A 27207-nucleotide genomic window follows, 5' to 3' on the forward strand; every position below is an offset into this window, starting at 1 on the left:
GATGAAGAGAGAGACAGGGCACCGTGACATTACATGACTCATAACAATAATAGAGCTGCATGTTCTGTTCAGATCAACATGGCCTCGGGTGTGGGTAATGTACAGAATGTGAGCTGGTGATCTAAGAAGAATTTTCTGACAATAGCTTCATTTGCTCAGATTATTATACTCTTTCTTCTCCCTGTGATGTAAAATAAATCTTCTCCAGTATGCAGCCATCTGTCTTCCATATTGAGGAAACCCATGAAAATGTTACTTCCCCAAAAGCAAATTTCGCCTGACTCCTGAGAGTTTACGTTGACCATTTTGTACCGACAGCCGGTCACCACCTTACCACAGCTTTGTCAGAGAAAATAGTTATTCTATTATTCTTTATTCATAAAATAAAAAAACCAAGAAAACGTCATTACACTGTTCACCCTCACTCAATACAAATATATATTTTTTATTTACATTTTGTCTGATTTACCCAAGTCAACTTTGGACGTAAAGGTTGCAAACAGTTTAAATCACAAAATAAGTCTTGAAATGAGACAAACATTCACTTTTAGCTTTTGTCTTTTATCCATATTGAGAGAGTGGTTGCAGAGGGACATTTTAATAACAAGTGGACTGAAATCAATTCAACAATTAGGGCAAAAATGTTGATTCTTGAGAATACAGAAAAACAAACAAAAGTGTTCATCACTGTCATCACACTTGTAATTTTGCATTGCAGTGAATGTGCACGTTAACTGGTGAATCTAGTTCATTCAGCCTATTACAACCTATCCCACTGCTAAACTGAACTTCTGCTGACCAGTATTAGTGTGGTCTGATGAGACTGTAGCATCTCCTCTTCGTAGAAACATAACAGTGAATGTTCAGGTTGCTTACCTGTTCTTACGTCGATCATCTACCGTCTCCTCACAAGGAACAGTTCTGCATACTGTTACAGATCCCCTGGGTATGTGGGAATCTGGGATTAAGCCTCTTGATTTCCTTATGGAAAGACCTTCTCTGATATAAAGCCTGTTTATACTACTTGTACTTCATTCAAATGTCTTTTTTGATCAACTAAATTAAAGTCTGTTAAGTATCTCAAGGTTTCATGTGAAATGCTTAACGAGCATTTTACCCTACAGTGGAATGTAAACCAAGTACATTTACTTAATTTGTACAGTGTTACTGTATTTAAGGACAATTGTGTGGTATTTGTATTGTATACATAATATAGATAATATAGTTCTGATGTACCAACTCGTAAAGTGATGAATTAATGCATCAATAATACAGTTAAAGGATCTGAGTAGCCTTTGGCCCACTTCTGACAACAGCCCCCCCCCCTCTCCCTCCCTCCCCTCTCCCCTCCCCTCCCCTCCTCCCCTCCCCTCCCCTCTCCCCCTCTCGTCCATCGACGACACTTCCGGCTCTTCTCACAGCTCTCCAGAAAGTTCTGCGCTGTAGAGCCTTTATAAGAACCAGCCATCTTCCGTCCCCATTCTCAGCGAAACTCGAGCGAAAGCTAGGATATTAATATCAACCGGAAAGTAAGTACACGACGCTGTGACTTGAACAGCTCTTTAACTACACGGCTAATAAAGGCGGAACGGTTTCATTCAAGAGCATAATGTGGGCCCGTAATTTAACGTATGGTTGCTCGGAGGAATGTAACCTTACGTTTAATGTACACGTGCTGCTGCCAGCGGCTACAATAACGTCTAGTCGCGTTGTCTGTTCTATCCATTTGATCCATCAGTTACCATTATTATTGATAACCATTTTAGCCGACGTCCTTATGTTGCTGAGTATTACCGTTGTTCGCTAACGTTAATATCAGATGTGTGTCATGTGGCTCAGTTACTACGCGGACTGTAGCATTGGATCTATAGACGCTAATGTGTATCCTCTTTATTCCGTTTCAAGTTGTTACCATGGTTCATGAAACCGGCTTCTACGACCTCTTGGGTGTTGATCCCAAAGCCCCACAGGAGGAGCTCAAAAAAGCGTACAGAAAGCTCGCGCTGAAATATCACCCCGACAAGAACCCCAATGAAGGAGAGAAGGTAAGCAAGTGGGTGCTAGGTGCATATAGCTAGCTAACGTGACCGGTGCATGGGCGTTAGGGACGCCCGTTCTAATTTTAAAGCGCACGCCTGGTTGCATTAATACCCCCCCCCCCCCCCCCCCCCCCCCCCCCCTGGAACTTTCTGGAATGATCTCGCGGCTCCTCTGTTGAAATTGTCACGAAGTTGGGAAATTACAATCATGATGATGAAGAATTTGGGAAGAACTTTACACGTTACAGAAACAAGCGATTATCATAAAATAATCTCTAGGACAGGAAACGTCATTGGCACTTTTTGTTTTCATTACCACAGTTCAAGCTTATATCTCAAGCATATGAGGTGCTTTCAAATCCAGAGAAGAGAGATCTGTATGATCAAGGAGGAGAACAAGCGATCAAAGAGGGAGGCATGAGTGGAGGAACTTCCCCAATGGACATGTTCAACATGTTCTTTGGAGGCGGAGGAAGGATGCAGAGAGAAAGAAGAGGTAGGATTTAAGTAAATAAATACAATAAAATCTCCATGCCTTGTACAACTGTTTAACTTTCATATATGTGACTTTCCTGTAGGGAAGAATGTTGTCCACCAGCTTAGTGTTACACTGGATGAGATGTACAAAGGCAGCACCAGGAAGCTTGGCCTTCAAAAGAGTGTAATTTGTGAAAAATGTGAAGGTGCGTAGTGTTTTGTTTTTTGAATAGCATATTCAATGTAATTGGATTTTGTTTTTTAAGTTTAATAAATGGCCTCATCCTGTTTGACACAGGTTATGGTGGTAAGAAAGGTGCCTTGGAGAAGTGCTCAACCTGCAAAGGAAGAGGAGTACAAGTAAAGGTGCAACAGATTGGGCCAGGCATGATACAGCAGATCCAAAGCATGTGTGCTGACTGCCAGGGACAGGGTGAGAAATTTACCTCTAAAGACCGCTGCAAGAACTGTAATGGACGCAAAGTAGAACGCAAGAAGAAAATTCTTGAAGTTCATATTGATAAAGGTATGTTATTTCCCCCATCTGAGGTACTCTTATTTTATATTGTAATTCGTAGGGTAAATGTTTGCAGTGAAAACTAAACTGGAGATAAATTTGTTGTGCAGGTATGAGAGATGGTCAGAAAATTACATTCACTGGAGAAGGCGATCAGGAACCTGGATTGGAGCCTGGGGATGTAATCATTGTTCTGGATCAAAAGGAGCACGCTGTGTTCCAGAGAAAAGACCATGATCTGACAATGAAGATGAACATCAAACTTGCTGAGTCTCTGTGTGGTTTCAAGAAGACCATTCAAACATTAGATGACAGAATGCTCATCATTAGCTCACTGCCAGGTAATTGATGAAGATTAGCTGCCTTGTCTGCTAGACCATATTTGTTAACGTTTTATCAACTAAAGTGTTTTGGTTTTATCAACAGGTGAAGTAATCAAGCACAATGACCTCAAATGTGTTCAGAATGAGGGCATGCCAATGTACAAGGAACCTTTTGAAAAGGGACAGCTTTTCATAAAATTCCAAGTAAGGAACACTAAAACTGAACTCTGGCTTTAAATTCGTAAGTTGGAGAGAACTTAATTTAAACCAATTGTAATTCATCTTGCAGGTGGAATTTCCAGAGAACGACTGGCTTCCAGAGCATCTCGTGTTCCAGCTGGAAAGACTGCTTCCTCCCAGGGAGGACGTGATGATTACTGATGACATGGAGGAGGCGACACTCTGTGAGGTGGATGTGCGAACACAGAGACAAGCCAGTGGGGAAGCTTATGAGGAAGATGAGGAGGGTCCCAGAAGCGGAGTGCAATGTCAGACACAGTAATCTTAAAACATTTATATATGTTGTAGAGCATGTGGGTTTTCTGTTTGAATTCTTTTTGTGAACAAGCTTTTAAAGTTCTGTTTTTTCAGAGTAATATAATAAAAATAAGTAACATTAGAATTAAAATGGTTGCCAAACTCTCCTGTGACACAAATATGCAAGTGGCGTACTCATTACACATTTCATTTGTGCTCCCAAGTTATCAAAACTATATTTTGGCTCGTCTTATATGTTCAGTATTTAAGATCCTTGTCTTTTATATCTGTATGTGTTTCCTACGAAATCTATGGCACATATTTTCAGAAGCCCAAAGGACTATTATGCTTTCTGTGAAGGTAATTTCAATCGTGACAGTTTTGTTTATTTCTCAATAAAAGTCCCAGAATGCTTCAAATTGTATAACATTTCTTTATTGCCTTAATTAGATTTTAATTGTATCTTTATTTTAAAATGTTTGCAATGCTAGTTTAAAACTGTTATCTGGGGGGATAAGGGTTTATCAACGGCATGGCTTAGTTAGTTACAGTGTGCAATCCCTTTAGTGTTGCTTCCTCCTGAAAGAGCACCCTGTAAAGCAAAAAACAAAATTAGCGAGGCAACCATCTCCTTACAACTGACATATGTACATCTATAAAGGTAATTAATTTAGCACTAGCAATGATTTAACTTTTTGGGATGTTTTACCCTCTGTTAGTCTGGCCTTTCCTCCACTTGACTGGCACAGCACTGTTGCGCATCCCACACAGAGCACCACTGTCTGTGCATGGCTGAACACTGTGGTGATCTTATAGCAGCCTGCAAATAAGCATAATGAACTGATCAAACAATAGGGAAATGTATATGGTTATACATTCACTCAACTGAAGTTGTCATGAATGTGTAATATGATATAAAAGATATCAGACCACAAACTGCATTATTCTTTTTGCATGCAACACGTCCAGGACAACTTCGATCTACTGTACCTGGGCACTTTACGTCCATAAAGTAGGAGTTAGGACTCTGGACGAGTCTTTTCTTTTTATGTTGTCTTCTTTCTAGGTCAATTGAAGGATGGAGGAGGTCTCTGGCAAGCTACAGTGGATATACATTTCATAGGTTACATTTAATTTGATTGACATTTGAGTAAATTGGCCTGAGCCATGTTTAGTCAAATAAGTTAAAACAGCGACCACGCTAATTAAAAAGTGTATAATAACTCGACGTGTTGGGCAATGTTATGTTGCGTCTTTAAGTGTGTCATTGAATCTAGTATGACAGACATGTCAAATAACTCCAGATGTTAGCCAGCTGACGTTTTAGTAATAATTAACCATGGACATAAGTAACGGTAACTCACAGAAGTTTTCAAATACAAATATTAGTTAATTTGTCTTCGTGTTTATATACCGCGTCCGGATAGACTAACCACCTAGTGTGGAGGAAAACGTCATTGTTACAGACTGTTTCTTCGCTCTGTCGCAGAACGTTTCACACGTTTGATACAGTCGCGTTCCAGCAAGTAGTCGCCGCCCGCGCCAGACGGGCTAACGACATGTTAGCTAACTTGCGCTCCACGTGCTGCTGCTGCTACGTCTCAACAACACAACTCCGAGGTTTCGGACCACGAATACAAGTTACACAACGACGGCGGGGACTAGCAATAAGAAGCATCAATAGTTGACGACACCGCATATTAACTAAAACAAAAGAAAGGACCCCAGAAAAAAAACTGTAACTCACAGGCATGTTCACCGCTAGTCTGTCCTACGCACACGTAGGCTGCTGATCGCATAGAGACTAGAGCTGAGCAGATCCAGGATCTGTTGTTGCTCGACCTAAGAGATCACTGGATGCTGTAAACAGGATGTGTTAAAATACCCGAGCGTGTCCTTCAATGCGATATTGTTAAACATAATATAATATTATGATTAATAATAATAATACGTTTTAGGAAATAGAGATGGTTTGCAATCCGATTGCAATATTGCCTTTTGAACATTGTTGTCATTTTCTGATCAACTAACGTTACTTAAATGAAGAACAAAAGTCTGGCACCTGCATCCCGTGTTTTGTGTGTTTGTTTGTTGCAGTACAGCATACGTGTTTACGCGTGACTTTATTAAAATATATATGATTGCAGGTACCTAGGCCTATAACTGTTAGATAACGATATTTGGACCACTAAGAAACCCACAATTATGTCATTGATAGATCAAATTGATAAAAAAAAGATGAAATATTCAGTGACGTATTCGACCAATGTTTGTATTTCGTCCATTCATACATGCAGTGTTTGTGAAAACAAAAACAAACAAAAAAAGAATACACGTAAAGTGAATCCTCACCCCATATCGTTTTAAACTGCATAGACCACAATGCAAAGCAAAACGTGACGACACTCCGCGGCACCCGTCGGCTGCCAGTAGGCTACCACAGACAGCTGAGGATTTCCAGACGGGGGACCCCGGCTTGATACGGCCTATTATTAGCGAAACGTTGGAGTCTACGGTGTGTTTCAATGGCGAAAACGTACGATTATTTATTCAAACTGTTGCTCATCGGAGACAGCGGAGTCGGCAAGACATGTCTGCTGTTCAGATTCAGCGAGGACTCCTTCAATACCACCTTCATATCCACAATAGGTGAGTACCCTGCTGCCGCCCCTAAAGATACATCTGACATAATGCATGCCGGTATCAACCGACTGCGCTTTATGCACGAGTGGTGGTCAATATAAAGGATTATTCACATGCTCTTATATCACACAGACCCGTGTTGTTTAACGACAGTTACTGTAAAGGAGCAAGACAATGGGAGATACCCATTATAATGATCACCTGTCCTTGATGGCTCATATACAGGCATTAGAGGTTAAATATGGAATGAGATCAAAAGCTATAGTTTGACCTTTTAAAACACAAGGCCTTTTTTTGTTCCATTCAGAATTACTAACACATAGTTGTAGGCTATCCTCCATTAAGCTCCACAGGATACTGCAGCAGCTAGTTGTCCTGTGACATTGGATGATGTCATCCTACTTGACATATGATTAACAGACCATTCAAAAGTAATTCTTTCACCAAGGGCAGCTGTGTATTGCTAGGTGCCCGGTTTGTGGTGCATCTTAGTCATGATGAGCAAAATGTTTTATACGTGTAGTCAATCAATGCAGTAAGCATCAGCCTCTGTCTGTGCTTGTTTATTCGAATGCAGGAATAGACTTCAAAATCAGAACAATAGAGCTGGATGGAAAGAGAGTCAAACTTCAAATTTGGTAAGTGGTATTTGAGATGTTTTTTTTTTTTTTTACTTTTTAAAAATCTAAGTTTGACACCAGTCTGCACTTTGAATTCAATGTTTTTAGGGACACTGCAGGGCAGGAGAGGTTTCGCACCATTACCACAGCTTACTACAGAGGAGCAATGGTATGTTCGCACTTCACCCTGTACTTCCTCCCTATGGGGTTATCTTACATATCAAATTATAAGAATAATAGTTTATGAGGAGGACTGTTTTTCTTCACAGGGCATTATGTTGGTCTATGACATTAGCAATGAGAAGTCTTTCGAAAACATCAAAAACTGGATTAGAAACATTGAAGAGGTGAGCACTGAATTTAAACTAGTAATAGTTGTAATAGTAATGGTTTAAATTGCTGTCTGATAATGTGCCAACATATGCACAACTTTGCATAATGAGTCTCTTAACTCCCAGCATGCCTCGTCTGATGTGGAGAAGATGGTACTGGGTAACAAATGTGATATGACTGACAGGAGACAGGTGTCCAAAGACAGAGGGGAAAAAGTGAGTTTCTGCAGCCAGTCATGACTAAGAAGTAGTCCCAAACTAATTATCTGCATGACACACTAACATTGTATTTTTATCTCACTTAGCTGGCTATTGATTATGGAGTTAAGTTCTTGGAAACAAGTGCAAAGTCTAGCCTAAATGTAGAAGAGGTAAGCTGATTTTCTTTTAACCCTAAAAGAACCATGTAACATGGCCAATACATATGTACAGTACATTTAACATGTTTTGTTTTTTATTTGTCATTTCAGGCTTTTTATAACATGGGAAAGAGACATATTACATAATCTGAGCTCAAAGACAGTAAGTGATATAGATATTTTTTATTATAGATTCCACTGGGTATGGTGGAGGATATGTCACTTTTCAAAATGGGGATTTTACAGATTCAGATTCAGATTCAATCACTGAAATATTTCGAACCACTCTTCTCACTGTCAAGCCGCCATTTTTCAGATAAGAGGATCTGATAAAAATGATGACATGCTCATCTAGGTTGCTTTCAATGATCCTTCAATCAGCAAATATGCTGATTGAAGGATCCTTTCCCCTGAGAGGTGGATGTTTGTACCTGGACTGTGCTCTTTGTTGTAAAGAGGCTTATACACTATTTTCTCTAATAATGAAAACCAAATGATTGAAGGTAGTAATACCATTTGAAGTATTAGCAGTACTATAAATAGTATTAGTTTATTAATAGTACTGTAATAAATATAAAATGTCTTTATTTCTTAAAGCCTGATAACCAGCTTCATGATAAGTGTTTATTTGGTGGATTGATATGAATATAATGCAGGAACTAAAACCTACAACCTTGACAGGTGTTACACTTAATGTGAAGCCCTACTTCATTTATAACATTTTCTCCACTCTCACATCTTTCCTTGACAGGCGGACAACAATGCCGGAGGATCAGGCAAAACCAGTCAAGATCATCAGACAAGAAGTCGAAGAGGATCAAATTCTTCAAGTGTTCACTCCTCTAGGCCGCTCATCTCTAGTGTTCACGGCTCTGGCGTGACTTTGCTGTTTCCGGCTCCCGCCCTCCGTGCGTCCTCCCAGCAGCGACAGCAGTGGTAATATTCAGAGTTCCTTGCTGCCAGCTGAAGCTCACAGGTTCACTAGTGGTTGGGATGCCATCCTGATCTGCTTGCTGACCAGAAGAGGGATCAATAAGGAATGAGGCCTGATACTGTATATCCTCTCATGCAAAAGAACCTGTGTGTGACCGTCAGAAGTGGTTTGTAGCTGGCCCTGCAGAGGTCTGTTCACAGGAGACAGGTTTTCTGTTGGCATTAATAATACCTATGTTGGATGTCCCTGAAAATAGACTTTATTTATATGATAAAGTTCCACATAGTTGTCTTATAATACATGGGGGGAAAAAAGGAAAAATGCAGATTCTTTCATAAACTGTAGCATTGTTTTCTACACACTATCTACTATCATATTTACCATGGTGATGCTGTCAGATGGACATACATCAGCATTGTTTGTACTTGTCTGTGTATATTCATGTATACTAATATGCCTCCAGTCTTCTTTTGCACTGGCACCATTTCTATTTGTTCATGCGTGCCTCGAAGGAGTCACAGTGTTGTGATAGAAAAGACACAAATATGTATAAATATAACCTAATGTCTTTTTAAGGAAACCTTCATTTAAAACCAGTTTCTGTGTCAAAATGCAAACTGTGAAAGTTAGTTTGTTTCTTAGGAGCTGTACCTAACTACATATTGTTATGTGATTGTCAGTATTTGCATGAAAGCTATATGGTTACCTCTGAGTGGCACATTTACAGTATCTGAAAAAAATATGTTTACAGACAGTATTTGAAAGTGTCAATCATATTTAAATTAATGTTTTAGATGTTCACACAGATGTGTGTATACTTTAATTTTACCCTAAAATGTAGATATCAAACGTGAAAACACAATGACTGCTGTGACTAAAATGAATGATTGTGAGTTACTGTTAATGTTAAACCAATGAAAGACAGTAAAGAAACTGGATCTTTAAAAGAGAATTCTGTTGATTTTTCACGACTCTGCACTGCCAACTAACATTACATGCATGACTGAAAATGTCCGTTTGGCAATCATTTTTCATTACTGTCATTCTATTTTTTATCATTAATGCGAAATCATGAACTCTCCCCAGTCGAAAGGCAGGCTAGTTCGCTGCATCGCTGGCAGCCTTCAATTCCTGCTCTATGTATATTTTTCCCTCATTCTGTTTCAGCCACTTCTCTCTCTTTGTGGCTCTTATTTCTTTTCCTGTGGATCATCTTCTTTCTTCTCGGCCTCCATCTTCTTCCCCACATCGTCCCTGTCGGCTTCAACCAGGTCTCTTTGGCTGCTTGAGGCTCTGGGCTCCTTGCTAACCACCGTTGCTTTCCTCTCGCTGACATTAAAGCTCTGCGATCTGTGAGACGGGAAATGCTTTTCATCAGCTACAGTCAGACACTCGGAGGTGTCGGAGAGATTCCGCTTGGGCCTTCATCTTTGTTTGATCTACTGCAGGTTCCTCTGCTGGACGAGCCTCCTTGCTTTCTAAAGGAATAGTATCTGTCTGGTGTTCATCTTTTTTGTGCTCTGTGGGTGCAGCGCTAGCTTGAAACTGCTGGGAGAGAGTTCTGACTTTCGACACTTTAGGCATGTGACCGATAGTGCTCGAGTGCACCTGGTACTCCAAGTTTTCCGGCCACTGATTTGGTGTTTTAGTGATCTGTTCCACTACGGACTTGTAGTCTGCAGATTGCACATCATCACCGGCCTCCGCTGGGTTGTAGATGATGCTGCTCATAGCTCTCTTCTTTGTGATAGGGGACGTCTGGCTTTGGATTTCAGTCGGGGGATATCTCAATGATTTAGTCCTCTTTGGGGAAGACGAGGTTCCAGGCGGCAGTTGTGCCTTCTTTGTAGGCTCATCTGCTTCCTTGTGTTCATCAGGCGGGCTGACAATGATGGTGCTCATAGCCCTCCTCTTGGTCAAAGGAGAAGTGGGTTGGTCTTCAACGGGATAGTATCTCAAGGATTTAGTTCTTTTTGGTGGAGAACAAGGCCTTAGCCTGTCTAGCAACATTGTGCTGCCTTGCTTTAGGTTGGATATGGTCTCTTGACTCGATGCTGCAGAGACGGGCTTTTGTTCACATGAGATATGAGAATGTCCACACATGAACTTGGTCGTGATCTCTCCAAACCACCCACCTCTAAGGTCTGACCAGCTTCCTTTGTGTTCAGATTACAATACTGGAGGCTTGCCGCAGACCTCCTCTCTGTCTTTCTACTCCAGTTTTTGTGTCGGCTCATCTGTGTCCTTCTGCTTCGATGCATACTCCTCCATGTCCATGTGGAAGCGGTAAAGACTGTAACCATCCGCACTGTTAATGCTGCCCTGGCGCAACAGGGAAGAGGGGGTCACAGACAGAGGAGTTTCGTGAATAGGTTCTGGTCAGTTCCAGTCTGTCCACCCCTGCAGAGCTTTTCCAGGGCGACTGCCATCCGTCCGTGGATCTCTTCCAGCTGTGCCAGACGTAGATCCACTGTCTGCAGGGAGGCCTTCATGGTGTTCTCTCTCTCATTCACCTCCTCCAGACGCATGGACATATTCTCAACTCTGCCGAGAACGCCAGAAAAAGAATAGTTTATGTAAGCATGAACAGCAATCAACGTGCTTAGAAATGTCTGAGCCACGCCCTAAAAGTGTGTTCACCTTTCTGAGGTAACCTTGATGCGTTCATCACTGGAGGACTGCTGCTCGTCCTCTTTCTCGGCGGAAATATTCCTCCACACCACTGTTCTTCAAACTCATACAGGCATTTGAGCTCCTCTGGATTCAGCCTGAGCTCTGGTAGAAACAAATCATGGCATTAAATCAATCTGTCCTGTAATTGTATATGGGCTGCAACAGGATTTCTTTATTTCAAATTTGTTGTGATCCAGGATGAGACAAAAAATGACTTTAAAAAAAAATTAAATAATGTGTGTGACTTACTGAGTCCGCGGTCCTTCTCATCCAGCTCTCCATCTTGTTTCTTTTTGACACACCGCCGAAACAGCCTGTTGAAGAGGATGTAGAGGTGGCTGAAGATGATGAGAGGTGGCGGCAGTATGGGACGGTCATGAAACGTCATGATCAGCTGATATCTCTGGAACTTCCACACCTGGTTGGAAATGGACTTGACTTCAAAGAAAGTGTTGCTGTGGGACAAGAAAAGACCAGTGAGTACACATTGTAATAGCAGATGGTTCTTGTAAAACAATAGAGCAGATACACATTGGGGCATATACTTACTTGAACACGGCAATGAGCAAGTTAACCAGAAGGATGTTTGCCACGAGAAGGTAACAGGCCATGATGGCCGGTGTGAGCCAGGCACCAGGGATACATGGAGGCAGTTTCTTCCCATCCTCGTCATATAGATGTTCACCACATGGAGCTGCAGCGAAAGAGCAGTTCTAGCTATAGAAATTGTCCTGAGCTCTCCAGCTAACTGATTTAAAAATGCATTCTTGGCTTGAAGACTATACTCACGGTTGATTTCCATCGCGTAGACTTGGAGAAACATTGACAAAGCGTTAAAATCAATAAACACAATTATTTTTATATCGCACTTCTGTCAAGGTCAAGCTGATGTCCATGAACAAGTGGACTGGTGTTATGTTTCTCCAACTTGCCACTAATCAAACGCAAAATATAGTTTATTTATGTATCTCTGGCCTCTTTTTTAGTATATTAAAACAAACAGAAGGATCTGCAACTTTCTCAGAAAACATCTGTTTTAATATGTAAATAACCTTTTAAGGTTTTTTGGTAGCTGCTTGTTGCCTTCACCCTGACAGAAGAAACACAGACAAACAAATTACTTGAAGGCAGATGATCATGATTGAGGAATGTAGATAATAATACATATTCTGCTCTTCCTCAATGCAAAAATGATTACCATTTATTTACTAATATAAATATGCCAGCAGAGGGAGACAAAGTATTGAGAGTTTACAGTGTAATATATTATTAATAAACATCATAGAAATTGAGAAAGAAAAAATACTGTAACACTGATCATCTGCCTAGAATCAGGAAACAGAATCTTACTATGAACTCTAGTCTTACGGTCTATCGAGTCCGCAAAAACCTCTCCGTAAATCATCCAGTAGGGCATGTAGAAAATGTTTCTGGCCAGGCGCCACGTCGGCTCCTCATCAGGGTGAAGGATGGCTTGCCGAGCCACCCCGAAGCTCATAAGCACCACCAGCATGATCACCACAAAGTACATCATATCTATCATCTGAGGGTCAAGAAGCAAACATACATTAGAACTTAGTGTAACCTTCTGTTCCTTCTGTTTGTGTTGCATGTCATGTGGTTTCCACTAAATGTTGTTACCATCTTCCCTATCATCATCACATAGGGTCCCAGATATTTGTTGACTCCAAAGATGTCCAATACGCGAATGTACCAGAAGATGATGTCGATGCAGTAGATGACTCGGCCGTAGCCCATGTAGGGTTCATGCTGCAGCCGTAGCATCAGACCAAGAAGGAAGGTGATAATGGCAGCCAGGTCTGTGATGTTCCAGTACTCCTCCAGCCACACACTTATCTTCTGTTTCAGCTTCCCCGGCTCTGACATCAGAATCTAGACATCAGGGTTTAAAGGTCATGCAGCTGCCACAAAATGTCTATAATGTGTATATGTATTACACATGTAAGGAAATCAGATCAAATTGATCATATTTAATGGCTTGTACCTGTCTGACTTTTTCTGATCCAAGTGTGAGGATGTATGCAATGACAGTCCACTCTTGTAAAGATGGCCAGCGCTCCATTTTTACCAGGATTATATAGTTGTACAACATCAAATATCCCAGGTAGCAAATCTGTCGGAAAAAGAAAATACCAAAATGCCGTCGCATTTAAGTCACTACAATCTAAGTGAAAAATAGGAGAAATGTGTTGTTTACGTGAAGGAAACTTACAGTGTTGAACCAGAATTTGGTGAATGGCGCATTATAAAACTCAAAGAACCTTTTGCCAATGGGGATTTTGTGGACATTAGTGCTGCCCTCCTCTTCATCCCCCTTTCGGGAAGTTGCATCATTATTAGGGTCCTACAACATAAAAGCAAACTCTTAGTTTCAGCTTATAATGTTTAACTTTTTAACAAAAAAAGGTATTTCCAATTCAAAAATGTGTAAAATTAATGATTTACTTTGCTGGATTTTGTGTCATCATCCTTATCTTTTCCCTTTTCTTTGTCTCCAGGTGCATGATAGGATGCATCATCTCCAAGACGGAAATCCAACAGTAGAATCAGAGGAGGAAGGACAATCCCCAGAATGACCTTTGTGTAAAAATAAGACACAGTTAGTTTGTTGTTATTTCACTCTTTAAGGCAATACTACAAGTATTACACCGAGTGATGCTATTATTATTGTACAAATCTTTTATGATTGTCTAAAAGGAAACATTTTGTGATATCAACCTTGAGGCCAGGATTTTTGCCGATCCTTAAGCAGCCCATCCACATGTCGGTGAGCAACATCTGGCTGCAGGTGTGGGCAATGAAGTCACGTTGCTTAGCAGCCACAGCCAGCTTCAGACAGGTGGAGTTACTCCAGTTGACCAGCTCATATGTCAGGAGTTTCATGGCTACCTGTTCGTCATGCTTGTAGGACTGGTCCAGCAGCTCGTAGGCAAGCTGGCCAAATTCTCTATGAAAGAGAGGAAACAATTATATTCATTTCTATATTGCACTTGCACACTTGAAAGAGTTTGACATCACAGAGGAAGTAAAAAAAAAAAACATAAATGCAAAAGAAGCAAGTTAATTACAGATATTACTGTTCAATAGAGGGCAGGAAACCAATGTAAAGATTCAAAATGAGAGTGATATGCACCTGCGTGATTTTATTTGGGGAGAAAATACCTTGTGAGAACTACAAGTGAAACATTTGAGAAAGATATTAAATGTACTGACTTGGAGTTGTTCTCTAGGTCTTGGGAGATGTCATCCACCAATTCACTCTCAGAGCACTCATGGGCCATGGCTTTATACAGTTTACAGGCCACCAGGGCCTTCGCCATTGCTTCTTCTCCACGCTGCCAAAGAAACAGCGCCATCTTCTGGCGCTTCATCAGCACCGCCCACAGCATCAGCTCATGGAAGGGGAACTTGAATCGACAGACCTCAGGGTCATCCACGTCAATTTCCACCTCTTCCTCTTTCTTCTTTTTTGTCTTTTTCTTGCCTTTTGACCTTGGTTCATCATCCTGACAACATGAACACATAATGTTAGATTATTGTTCTGTGTGGGTTGTATTTATTTTAGCTATACTTGGCAGATGTTGTGGAAAGGATACCCCACCTCCATTCCAAGAAGCTTCAGAGCCTTCGGCTGCAAGAGGAGAGAAAAACATCCTTAATACCAAAATGTTACTTAATGTGATGACCAAGCTGTTTAAATTTTTTTCCTTCCAACCAGTCGTACCCTTTTTAGTCCATACAAATTATTGTAGAGGTTGCGGAAAGCCTTCCTGGTGTAATTGCTCCTGTAAGCTCCGCCCATGAAGCACTCCAGCACCAGACCAATATCAATCACAGTGATCTGTAATCTGGAGGAAGGTTTCCCTGCAAAACACCAGAGTAATATTTAATATAGCAAGTGTCTCAAGGTGAATTGTAACCTGAACAAGTCTTAAATGTTAGAACATGTGATTGGAAAGATCATTTTAACCTTTTTGACATCCCTGACCACACCATTCATTGAATTGGCGGGGCCAAGTTTCTGAGGAACGAGCAAAGAGGAGGACGAAGAAGGTTGTGTGATTAGTGTGAACCTTTTTCAAATGTGTCAGATCTGTATTTTAAAGGGCTTCAGTCTCATTTTCATTGCTGCGTAATGTCAGGCCCACCGTGTTGTATAACTCCTCCAGTCTGGGAATGGTGAGGAAGTGGTGAATATTGACCCCGTTCTCAAGGAGCAGTTTGACAAAGTCCACTCGGTCGAGTACCAAAGCATCCATCATGGCCTGCTCCAGAGAGTTCACCTGAGAGGAAGATAGATGACTTATCACGTACACATCACAGCTTTCATTGCACATTCATATTTTAAACTGAAGTGAGAGTTTTTTGCCATAAACCCCACTCTTACCCAACGAATCAACTCCAACTTCCTCGGGTCTGTTTCCTCTGGAGGTTCAGGCTTTGCCTTTCCCTTCCCCTTTCCCTTCTTTCCCCCGTGCTTTGTTTCGAGGAGCGCTGGCAGGACTCTTTTGCTTTTCTTGAGCCGGGGGCTGCAGAGGTTGTAGTTCTGGCGATGGCACCGGCAGGCTTACCAAGCAGGAAATAAGGTAAATAAATGAATCTTAAGCCTCAAAATATAAATTTATTTTCTGCTATTAGTAGTACTTGATTACATTAAATAATTGGAATTGTGTGTGTCCTTAAAACACAACACAGTTTATAGAAGATCTCTCGGTGCTTCTGCTATATGTCGAGGATACTCTGTTGTTTAAAGACCCCCACCAGAAGACCTATAAAACTACTCCGCTTTGAATAATATTAATAAATATCTGCGTTTTCCACAAAGTGAACTAACCAACTAGCCAAACAAATCTGAGTTGAGGGGAGACTTTGAGCGACCAAATGATTCTCTTCTGTAATAAATACATCCTTGCCAACGTTGTAACTACTGCAGTCATGTGGAATGATTCCTTTACATTACGTCACACGTGAGTCCCACTTACTGGTAAATTGTGTCCGTAAACAAATATGTGATTGCGAGCAATGTCCACTCTGTTCCAGGCCAGAGCCAAACTAAGCTGGTCGGCTGCCGCTGCGTTTTGTGCCTGATGCAAAAGAAACGGAAGGACAGACGGAGAGAGAATAGGAAGCATGTAGTACATCGCAAGAAAAGTATTGCTGTGATGTAATAGTACACACACATGTTGAGATGTCTGTTGCGATGCAGCCAGATAACTACCTTTTAACAGGGCAGTAAGAATAGCCATTTCAATATCTTGTTGTCCCTCAGAACCCATTCGAAAAACTGTGATCTGCATGCGAAAAAGCAACGAAAAGAGAAGGAACAACAGAAGGTGTGAAGCCATGTACTGTAATGGTTGAATCAATTGATAACAAGCCACCTAAATGAATGGATGGATGAATGAACCACTCTAACTGCAGCTGTAAACATGTGGGGATGAACTGCAGGCTGACCATCGAACCACGCTACTTTCACTAGCCAGACAGTTGTCACAGTGTTTTCCTTGGTTATGCACTCGACTTTATCAAATGAAATTACGCTGACGGGTTCTGTCACATGTGCAGCCATGGTAAATGGGATTAAGTTGGCATGAATATGTGGCAGGACGCCAGAGATGTCAGGGCTGGTCTTTGGGATGCGTTGATAATGAAGACTGAACACTTGTGTTGCTCTTCAGACAGTTGCAGGATGCACTTTGTGCTTTTTTGGCAAATAGAGATTACAATTATAGTTATAATGGTGAACTCCTAATTCGGTTAAATGTTTCAGCCTGGTGTTACATCACAGCACATTTCAGCCTTCTAAATCAGTGATGCTATTTGTCTATCCCAGCTGTTCACATAGTATGCACTTAGGATAAAAGGATTATTTGGGGACTAGACGGTGACACCGATTCACCTGTAGGTTAGTCATGGCACTTTAGATTAAAAGCAGGCATCAGTGTGGCCTTTAGTTGCGTATAAAGAGCTCAAACAACCTGGCGGCTCTGTCACATTGTCTGGGTTGGGTATCAGTGAAAACTTAAATGCCCCACCGCGCTTTGATCTTTGAAAAAGCAGTTTTAAGTTGCTTATCTGAGAGTGTTGGGAGCATTAGGCAGTCTAATACGTTTGGGATAGAGAGGTCTCTGTGAAGTGATAGCACTCTGAGGACTGAGCACAACATGGGGAGTGGAAAGAGAACCTGGTTGAGGATTAGAGAGGACGGATCCTCTCCTCCATCTGTGTGCTGCATGCTGACTGTGGATGGACCAAGTAAGAGTCTCTGCTAAGCAGGTGGTTGTGTGAGCTGCTCTTTCCCACCCAAATATATATAGTCTAGAGATTAAATATAGGCTGGGTATTACAAACTACTTATCACATCACTGATGGAGATGCATACATGTGTCATGGTCTCCAGCAAACACTTTGGGGCAACACTCAGCTCAGGGATTAATCTTCTCTCTGTGAAGACTGTCATCAGGGTGTGTGCTTCATCGTGAAGCCAACTGCATTGTTTGCATTAAAGTAGTTTACCTCTGCAGTATGAGACCCCCACCACCACTTCACAGCTGTGTGCTTATACGTGAGGATTGATGATGTAGTGAAGCTGCGAATGCCCCACATTACATGAACATATGACACATGACCACAAGGAGAGATGACAAGCACGCTGTTATTATGTTTATTCAATATGTTAATGGAATACACAGATGAGTGGAATGGACGAATGATGATGGAGACCAGATGCTTCACAACTCAAGATATTTATTTATTTTTCACACAGACATGTTATTTTCAAATACTACTTGTGGAATATCGTGAAGATATCTACACCTTATTTTTCAGTGTATTCTCCTACTCACCAGTTCCCTTTTCTTCATGCACTCCATAACCATGAGCAGGATCTGCTGCGACTGGCTTTTGCTATAATTGAAAGTCTTCTGAATAGTGACCAAAAGTTGCTCTCTAACATCATCATTAACCAGGCTGGAAAAAGAAGATTCAAGGAGGACATATCAGCTTTTTGTTTTGACCTGAGGAACGACATCCAAGTACAGTAAAGGAGAAATCATCTCAAAGCTCACCCTCCGTCCTCTGAGAACTTGTGTGCGAAGGAAATGATGTCGGAAGCTCGGCCGCTGCCGTCACATACCACCACGGGGATGGGGGGATCGTCTCTCAGACTCTCCAGTGCGATGGAGATCACATTGGGGCCTCCCTCCACTATCAGACATACTAGAGGAACCCCCTGACCCAAACCTGGAACACACAACCAGAAATACTCAGTCCTTCCATCTATCCATTTAGCACCAACGTGTCATCTTCTGATAGCAGAACTTTGAGAATGAAATGTTGAAGCAGAACACATGGATTTGATGGGCGAACAGTCAAAACCGGAGGAGGGAGTGAAGTCAGTGGTGACAGTTGAGCATCCCTTTGCTGTCCCTGCCTTATCCGAGCTCCAGGCATAGGATGACAAAGGGAAGCCCACAGGCCACAGAGGAGCTCTCCAGCCGCATGTCCAACAAGACTCTGGCTCACAGTCAAACACACAACGTGGATGTTTTATGATATCTGCGGAGCGCTTTTTGACTTACGCGTGTTGATTTTCTGCAGGGAGATGTGCTTTTTCTCCAGCAGCCGGCGGAGGTTTGACCTCAGAGCCGTACTTCCCACAGGTGCCATTGTCAGTCAGGATGAAGTGGGAGTGGCTGTTGTTGAGCACAGCCAGCTTGCTCAGGGGGTTTGCCATCGTCTGATAGGGTTTGTTTACCTGGAAAAAGAAAGAGAAATTAGTATGAAATGTTTCAAGAAGAAGAATTAGTAAGAACCGGTCTTTTTTTTCTGGAGACTAAAAGCTGAAAATGTTTCTCACATCTTTTCCGATGAGATCCTCTTGTTTTCCAGGATCCCCCCATGGAGCAATTCCTATAGCGCACACCTTCCCCTCGTGACTTGGAGGAATGGTCCTTTAAGGCATCTCCTACATGACGGATCACCCCTAAGATGTAAAGAGCAACATATAGCAACATGAATAATGACCCTTGGTGGTGCATCATGGGACACAGTGAAGTTACTGCAGGCAAAATCCACACGATTGTCATTTCTGATGAATTTTCCCAGCAAAATCTCTAATTACAGAGCTTAAACCTGTGACAATGGGTTAGTCAAATTGCTCCCAGGAAATTGCAAAATAAGTATTATGTATTGACAATTTAGAGCAAAGGTAATCTTCTAATGTCACAAATTGTTATTTTGTTAAGTGAACATTAAAAGCGTTCTAAACTGTCAGCATCCTACCCGTGTTGACTCCACCCGTGAAGATCCACGCTCCGGTGGTGACGGCAGCTTTGATCAGGCCTTTGCCAAACACTTGCTTGAGTTTGGGCTGGAGGTCGAAGTTCTGGAGACCTCCGTGGACGGAGATGAGCAAGGTGGGCAGTTCCAACTGCCAGTCCTTCACCATCAAATGCAGGAGGTTGTCAGGTTTGGTGTCGTAGGAGACTCGAATATACTAGGAGAGAAGATAAGGGAAAATAACCGTATTGTGAGTTATTTCTAATCGAACCACACAGTCTCTTTGAATACATTTTTCAATGGCTGAGACTCACCATCGCCTTGTTGATGAATCCTCCACCCTGGAACTCGACTAAGCCATAGGCGTCGGTCGGGTAGGTCCTGGTGTGCTTGATCACACTCCATTTATCCTTTGGGGTGTCAATCTGCACCAGCTGGTTCGCTTCCTCTAGCGAGTTGGCACCAGCAGGGATGGCCACATGCTGCGCTGTCAGCTGACCACAGGAACATCTACATAGATCACAGAGCAAAGCTGTCAGTCTGTGTTGATGTAGACTTAAAAACGTGTGTTGATTATTCCTAGACATCCCTGAGCAACGTCCTATTCAGTGTTGAATCATGACTAGAAGCAACTGAGCCAAGTGTTGTTGTGAGTCTGCTCATGAAGGCTGTGTCTCTTTCATGACTGTGTGCCCATTTCTGGGAAATGTGTGCCTCAGGGAACAAAGGCCTGCACTGCCTGGCTGCTCCCGTAGCCCAGGACAGTAACCATGTCCTGCAATACACTCTGAAACATAATCCTGATAAACCTGCAGTCATGGGTGTCATGATTAATTAAATTAAAATAATTTCTAATTCATTTAGATACTACGAAATAATATTCATAGTAATTACGGAGCTGAACGTACACATATAATAACACTGTCATTACATATAAAGTAAAGTCAAATATTTACTAGATATAAGCTTTCTCTAGTAGTAAAAAGGAGCAACTGAAATTAATTTGATGATTCGTTTAAGTTTTTTGTTCTTGTCATGTTCAAATGATAATGAGGTAGCTGCTGTTCATGGCTCAGGCCATATTTACCACAACATTTAAAAGGCAGTGTAAATACCTGTTCGGGTCCTTGGTGGGAAATTTGTGAATACATTCTCTTTTAACAAAGGTCCTCTCAATCCAAACTCTTTGTGCCTGTAAAGAGGAAATATAAGAGAGGGGAAAAGGGTCAGCTCACATGGTGTCATACGGCATCTATCTTTGCAGATACCTGTATTTAAATGTCACTATTAAAATCCTTTTGGAAGTAATACGATGAAGACTATATGCATCCTGCAAAGTATACCAGTGAGCGCAGAGAAAATATAAATTGAAGCTTCTGCAGAGACTTTGAAATACAATTATATATTGCGTGTTGACTGATATTAACAGGTAGTAACATTGTATGCCGTAGAACTAACACCTCTCATTGTCTGCTCGAGCTTGATAAGCAGCCAGTGAAAATCATCACACAAAAGTACTATGCCCACGCACTTTGTCAAATCCTGCTCTGATTTTTTTTTCAGTGCTGAACAAAAATAGCCAAGTTCAAAGGGCCATTGTTGACGGTGGAGCCCCAATTAAAACTGAAGCATTGCAAGCAAATCTTTCCAAGAAAAAAACTGAGTGTGGTGAACAAAACAAAAATCATCTTGATATTTCACAGCATTTATAGCTTGAAACATTGTGAAAGAAGTCTTTCAACGCCACCAATTAGTGTGAAGTCATATGAGTATAAATGAAAGACCTGTGAGTCTTGTCTTGTGAGCAGCAATCACAAGTTCCAATAACACAGTGCAGTTACTGTTCTCTCTTCATCTGATTAATTGGTCTCAGTCAGCAGGGTGGCTGCAAAACCACAAACTATCCATCAAGTAAAGAAAAAAACATTATTTTACCAGGTCTATAGGTTTTTTTTTTTTTTTAAACATGTCTTTACATATTTATGGTTAGTTTATACATCTGATACTATGTGCTGGTCTTAATGAGTTGAACTGGAATAGTACTGCTGCTGTTTTTATTCTTCAATCCACTGTTTTCATCCTTTCCTTTAAACATGTATAAATACATATTTTTCTTTTCTATAATGTTTGCTTCTATGATGACCTGATTTCACCCAATAAAACTCATTCAAGAATCATCTGATAATGATCTGGTTGAATAGATAAAATCACCAAGTGATGTTTTGCTAGAAAAACACAGTATTCCTATTTATTTAGTTGCAATGCCATTATTGCAATTTTCCTTTTTAAAATGTTAAACTATTGTTTGCATGAAGACATACACATTTGAATAGTGTATGTAATTTACAAATAATTTTACATGGTAGCCTTTTGGAAATAAATTGTACCACCTTGTTGTAGTTTCAAAAACTCCAACGTGTAATGCCGTTGTTCTTGTCGGTCTTGTTACAGCAGGTTTCTACCTCACCGTTATTATGCGGTGAGGTAGAAAATTGTTCCATATATCATTAAACATCCAAAAACTATGACATTTTTCCTACCTGCTCTCATTCACCACATCTGAATGCACTTTCCATGATCTGCAGTTTGTTCCACATCTCTGTAATATCTAAATAATTGTGCCATAAAAGTAATCAAATGAATTAAAAAAGAGTTGCAGTTACATAATTTAGATACACTTACACACAATCTTCTGTCCGAGCTGCAGATCTCTAGTCCTGCAGGAGGTTAAGCCTAGAGAGTTGAGAGGAAGTCTAAAGTCTGCTGCTCCTCCAGCAGAGCTTTCTCCTGGTGCTGCTCTCCCAGTCAAGTGCTCTCATTGAATCCCACAAGACATGAAACTTCTTCACTTTATGAGGGCCAGCTAATAAGATGAGCATGTGAGCAGGCTCTTTGTTCACCCAAGTCTCATGACTCCAGTTCAAGGTAATCCCTTTTGGAGTCCCATGACCCCTTCTCCATGCCCACAGGGTATTTTCATCCTTCGCTTGAACAAGGCACAATAAATCTACTTTGATAACCGGCCCCTAATCTCCCAATTTGTTGAAACTCCTTTCTTTGTGTTCGCTTCACAGTGTGGAAGATCTTAGCTTGTGTGAGAAGACGGTGCAGACGGGCTAACCTGAAAGCATTGCAGTCTCGTTCAGAGGTTCCCCAACTTTTCATTTGAAATATTTTCACCCCCTCCAAACTACTTTGATTTCAACCCTATTTGCATAATTGAGAGAATTGGATGCAGGCATTCTTTGGAAGGCGCCTTGTTAAGACATGAGTGGTCTCCAGTCGGGGGCAAGGTCAATCAATGCTAATTGCAGTTAATCTCTATTTCCATCCACCATGTTTTTGTGGAGGAAAAGAATACTCAGCAGACCAGCTATTCAATAGTATCTTTTAATTTTGCTCATGTAAAGTAGATTTGCTTTTTTTGATTTTCTATAATAAATAGCTGCCCAGCAGGCTGGAAAATGGATATTATTGTTTCAACAAATCACATTTAGCCTACTGGCTTCTATCTGATATCCAACAGATTAAACTGTGGGCTCAACCAGGGACAAATCAAATATGACCTATTTTGTTAAAAAATAAATCATGTTTATTGTACATGCTGGATTGAATGGAGTAATTCGATTACGATTATTCAAAGACATTAAGGGCTTTCAGGAGCATGCTTAAAAATAACTAGAGGAAGAAATTAGGTGAGCAGCTGAGATGGAGTTAACAAGCACATAGTTGTAGACATCCATTTAAAACCTTCCTCATGTGAAATGGTTAATAAGCTCTCCTTTTATGGTTGAAGTGAGCAGTTTGAGCCTGACTGTAACTCAGAGTGAAGAAGACAAGGGAGGTTGGTGGTTGATGACTCAGAAAGACACAGAGAGAGAGAAGCCTTTTGGTCTTGCTCTGGTTAAAAACTGCACGTGGGCCCGCCAAGGAAAACAAAGCGCCTTTCCAGAAGGGTTTGGTGACTATGTCACATTTCTTTCAGCTTACTTAAACTCATTAACGTCAGCAATTAAAACCAAAATCCAGTCGGCAACCAGCTGCCTCGTTAAGAGCTGCCTGTGAGCACTTAACAACAAAAACCTTCAAGAATTAGATACTGCAGGATCAGATTGTGTCACTTCCAGGCAAATTAACGATACTTACGACAAGCCTCTGAACAATAAACAACAGTCATTCCAACATGCAGAATCCTCGGAGGAAATTACCGTTCAAAACAAAAGGCAATTGTGTGGAATGGAAATAATAATTGCTGGATTGCTGAGGAGGTCACAAAAAAAGGTATAAAATATATAAAGGCAGTACATATATTTCTACCCTGAATTTCTCTCAGAATAAGTACTTCTCCCAGTTGGCAGTAGACACAGTATTTGTGCCAGTCCGGATGTATGCCATACATTCATGCCTTTTTGCACTGGAATCACATGGTCCTGGTCTCCTGACCCTCAGCTTAGTGAGCAACCAGATCAGGCCAAATTTGTTCCAGTGCTGTTACAATTACGCAGACTATTCAGCTCCCAACCGTCATAAGGAAAAGGTATAATGATGGCTTTATTTCTGTACGATGACATCTGACCTGGTCGGTTTCACTGCATTTCGAACACATAATTGTTTACCGTTGGTGAGTAAAAACTACACGTGTGATTTATTCTGAATATTGTAGTAACGACGGACTTCACACAACAAAAGCCTCATCAGCACAAGTGAAATGGATCAGAAAGGATTTGGGGGTCCTAATGGAATGTCACCAGGGTTGAAGATAAAGCAACTAATTGCTCGGCTTTGGTATTGAATGGCGATGTGGTTAGAGCCTGATGCAGTGTGACAGGAAGGAAGCCCATGTAGACTTCTTCACTGTCTAAAAAAAATATTTCAGACTCATGGTCGATCCCACGTGGACCGAATAAAAAGCTGCTCGAGGGGGAAAGATATTTAGACGAAACGACACACTTGAGTTATAGGCTCGGAAAAGGCAAATCTGCTCTAACTGTGAGGCAAATTATTTTCAGTCAGCCCTATTTGTAAATGCACTCATTGTTTCTCCTGGGTTTGAAAATCTAGTTAGCCATCACATGAGTCAAACATGTCACTGATTATCGCTAAGCGTTAGGGAGTCATAAGACATGTTTTAAAGTCGCTGGTTTGCCCAGAGGAGGGTCTCACTGAAAGAAAGAGCAATCAAATTTGACATGAAATCAGGGAATCAGAATACAGAAAGTGCCTTTGTAAAAACAAATAAATAGTCTTAAGTACTTTTGTATTAGAAGAGAAGCATTTCTCAGCTTGGAAACAAGTCGGAGTTTAATCATCAACAGGCCACAGATTGAAAGGTTTTCACACTAGTTAGCCTTGCATACCTTACATACCATCATATGAATACAGATAGTATTACCACTGAAACACTTAATTAACAGATTATTTTGCAACATTAATATTGAAAATTAGATTAAATATATGTGCTTAAATGTTAATTAACTTCCATTTGTTGTGCCTGAGGACCCCCTTAAAAATGGGATAATGCATCTCTAGGGTTTTTCCACTTATTCAGTTTTGAAATGACTAAAATATAGTGTATCAACAGATGGCCAACCAGTAGCAAATATATATAACCTTGTTGTGATATGTTATTTTATGAGGTGTAAGAGTTTTCCATCCCAATAGCAGAATTCAATCTTAGAGGCAATTTCCCCTTTGCTTTGACCACTTTAAAAAAAGTTCTATTATGTTTAAATCATTAATTAGGTCACGAGTAAACTAGTTATACACTAGTTTAACTTAACTAGAATGCTGCAACATTCTCATAAGCTTTGCTAACTCAGACCGTCACACATTGGGGTCTGCTAGTCCAGCCCCTGACCCCGGAGCCTTAAAGCTTTTTGAAGATTCTTGGCCCTCACATGACCTGAGCCTGACAGATCACACAGTCATATGATCTTGCACATTCTTGTATATTGTAGGATTTGTTAATCACATATAGATTGATTTTGCCTTTTATTGTGGTGGCAACATTTCTTTTAAGGGTCCAGTGATTATTCCAACCAATCAGATGTGTTCTGGCCATTTCTTTCCCAACTAACTATTTCTCTGTAATAGAGGTAAAATGTCAGTAGAAGCATCTTATTTACAAAAGAACAGTGTTTTTAGTCTGTAGGCTGAACAGATAGAAGTTCATTTATGGCAACAAGTTGATATCATGTGAACACATTTAACTGAATGTGCTCTTTGTTGGAGAGTATTTCGAACTTAACCCCAAATTCTAATCATGTGTCAGGCACCCAGATTCAAAGAGCCTCTATATTTACACTCTTTCTGGTGCACTCTACCATTGATGACAAATAAATCCTTCTTCATACCATGACCCACTGTGACTGATGAAGTATACACTTATTATTTGAATAAAGCAGATACATCCATGATTTAAGACAGCAGTATGGTCTGTGCAGCAAATTAGTTTTCTATTTAGTAACATATCAGAACTCATTAAAAGTGCAGCTGAGAGCCATGACATTGCTGATTGCGTTACAGAGTAAAACCTCACATAAAAGGCTGAGGATTATAGAATATTAATATGAAACCCATCACACTAAATTATTTTAATGATGTCAGTGTCAGATATAGCCTACTGTTGATATATTCATCAGGAGTTGGGCCGATTTAACCACATGATGAACAATATTCCTCTGCACATTGTGTAGTTGAGTATGGAAATATAATCTACCGTACAAAGAATTAACTCTAAATGCGTTATGTTATGTTTGATATTTCAGTTTATTTGATCTTTTACTTATCATTTCTTTGAAACTATTTAAATGAGAAAGTTGTGTGCTAACGTGCATAAAAAGAAAGCACAGAAGCAACACAAACTTAGTGTTTGTTACTTTGCAGTGTGCAAACTCTAATCCAAGCATGCACTGCTTGTTGGTTTTGGATCAGAAGCATTCATATACAAATTGTATCTTTCAAGGACATGATAACAGGAGTGTATTAATCACATGAAAGCAGACTTTAGAAATAAAAATAGGTTCTTAATCTGGAATGGCCGTGGTCATCCATACTGGGACATTATGAAGGATTTTTAAATTGCAGCCCTGGAGTGAGCAGCTCTTAGCCTGCTCTGCCTTCAACACCATTTAACAGTAGGTTTGCGGTGCATGACATGCAGGCATGTGCACTCCAATATACGATCATGAGTCATGAATGGTGCATGTCATTGTGTCATAGGGGCTGTGAAACGATTGGTTAGGAACTAATGTGGCCAGAGCATATGGTTTCATGTACAACAAACAAAGTAGTCATGGTTTCTGGATATAAAAAGTTACAAAAAAGATATAACTTTCAATATGAATGCCACAAATTAAACTCAAATTAAAACACTCCAGGTCAGATCCATCTCAGTAAGTACAGAATCCCTGTTGAATGTGAGAACAGGCTTCTTCTTACCTTCTGCGAGCCAGATGGGGTGCGTTTGAGGGAGGCTCGTTTAAAGTTGCTACTCTGGCCCTTGGTGTCCAT

General features: G+C 40.8%; 3 protein-coding genes and 1 pseudogene across 3 annotated transcripts; 2 read left to right on the forward strand and 2 right to left on the reverse strand.

Annotated features, from left to right (window-relative positions):
- Nucleotides 1-1392: 1392 nt before the first annotated feature.
- On the forward strand, nt 1393-4247 carry dnaja (DnaJ heat shock protein family (Hsp40) member A). Its single transcript, XM_034534428.1, has 8 exons — nt 1393-1529; nt 1906-2045; nt 2361-2535; nt 2618-2722; nt 2815-3042; nt 3144-3374; nt 3460-3560; nt 3646-4247. Exons 2-8 carry the CDS (start codon nt 1914-1916, stop codon nt 3856-3858), a joined length of 1185 nt encoding a protein of 394 aa, XP_034390319.1. The 5' UTR covers nt 1393-1529; nt 1906-1913; the 3' UTR covers nt 3859-4247.
- An 8-nt stretch (nt 4248-4255) lies between these two features.
- On the reverse strand, nt 4256-5688 carry rps27l (ribosomal protein S27 like). Its single transcript, XM_034534429.1, has 4 exons — nt 5581-5688; nt 4824-4932; nt 4543-4653; nt 4256-4425 (listed from the first exon to the last, which is right to left on the reverse strand). Exons 1-4 carry the CDS (start codon nt 5584-5586, stop codon nt 4397-4399), a joined length of 255 nt encoding a protein of 84 aa, XP_034390320.1. The 5' UTR covers nt 5587-5688; the 3' UTR covers nt 4256-4396.
- Nucleotides 5689-6114: 426 nt separating this feature from the next.
- Nucleotides 6115-9701, forward strand: LOC117731886 (annotated as a pseudogene).
- A 1231-nt stretch (nt 9702-10932) lies between these two features.
- On the reverse strand, nt 10933-27207 carry LOC117732004 (transient receptor potential cation channel subfamily M member 1-like). The gene is given in 34 exon segments (XM_034534602.1): nt 10933-11055; nt 11057-11125; nt 11127-11265; nt 11362-11423; nt 11426-11496; nt 11644-11849; nt 11944-12088; nt 12184-12204; nt 12763-12937; nt 13036-13287; nt 13400-13528; nt 13628-13759; nt 13861-13992; nt 14134-14362; nt 14629-14921; nt 15017-15046; nt 15140-15258; nt 15261-15279; nt 15386-15436; nt 15564-15698; nt 15803-15937; nt 15940-15981; nt 16398-16486; nt 16631-16706; nt 18261-18384; nt 18483-18657; nt 18996-19047; nt 19049-19171; nt 19274-19345; nt 19347-19399; nt 19699-19912; nt 20010-20205; nt 20811-20887; nt 27136-27207. Coding segments are annotated over 34 exon segments (4032 nt in total).

This window comes from Cyclopterus lumpus, chromosome 6 (assembly GCF_009769545.1).
Source record: "Cyclopterus lumpus isolate fCycLum1 chromosome 6, fCycLum1.pri, whole genome shotgun sequence".
NCBI classification, from domain to species: Eukaryota; Metazoa; Chordata; class Actinopteri; order Perciformes; family Cyclopteridae; genus Cyclopterus; species Cyclopterus lumpus.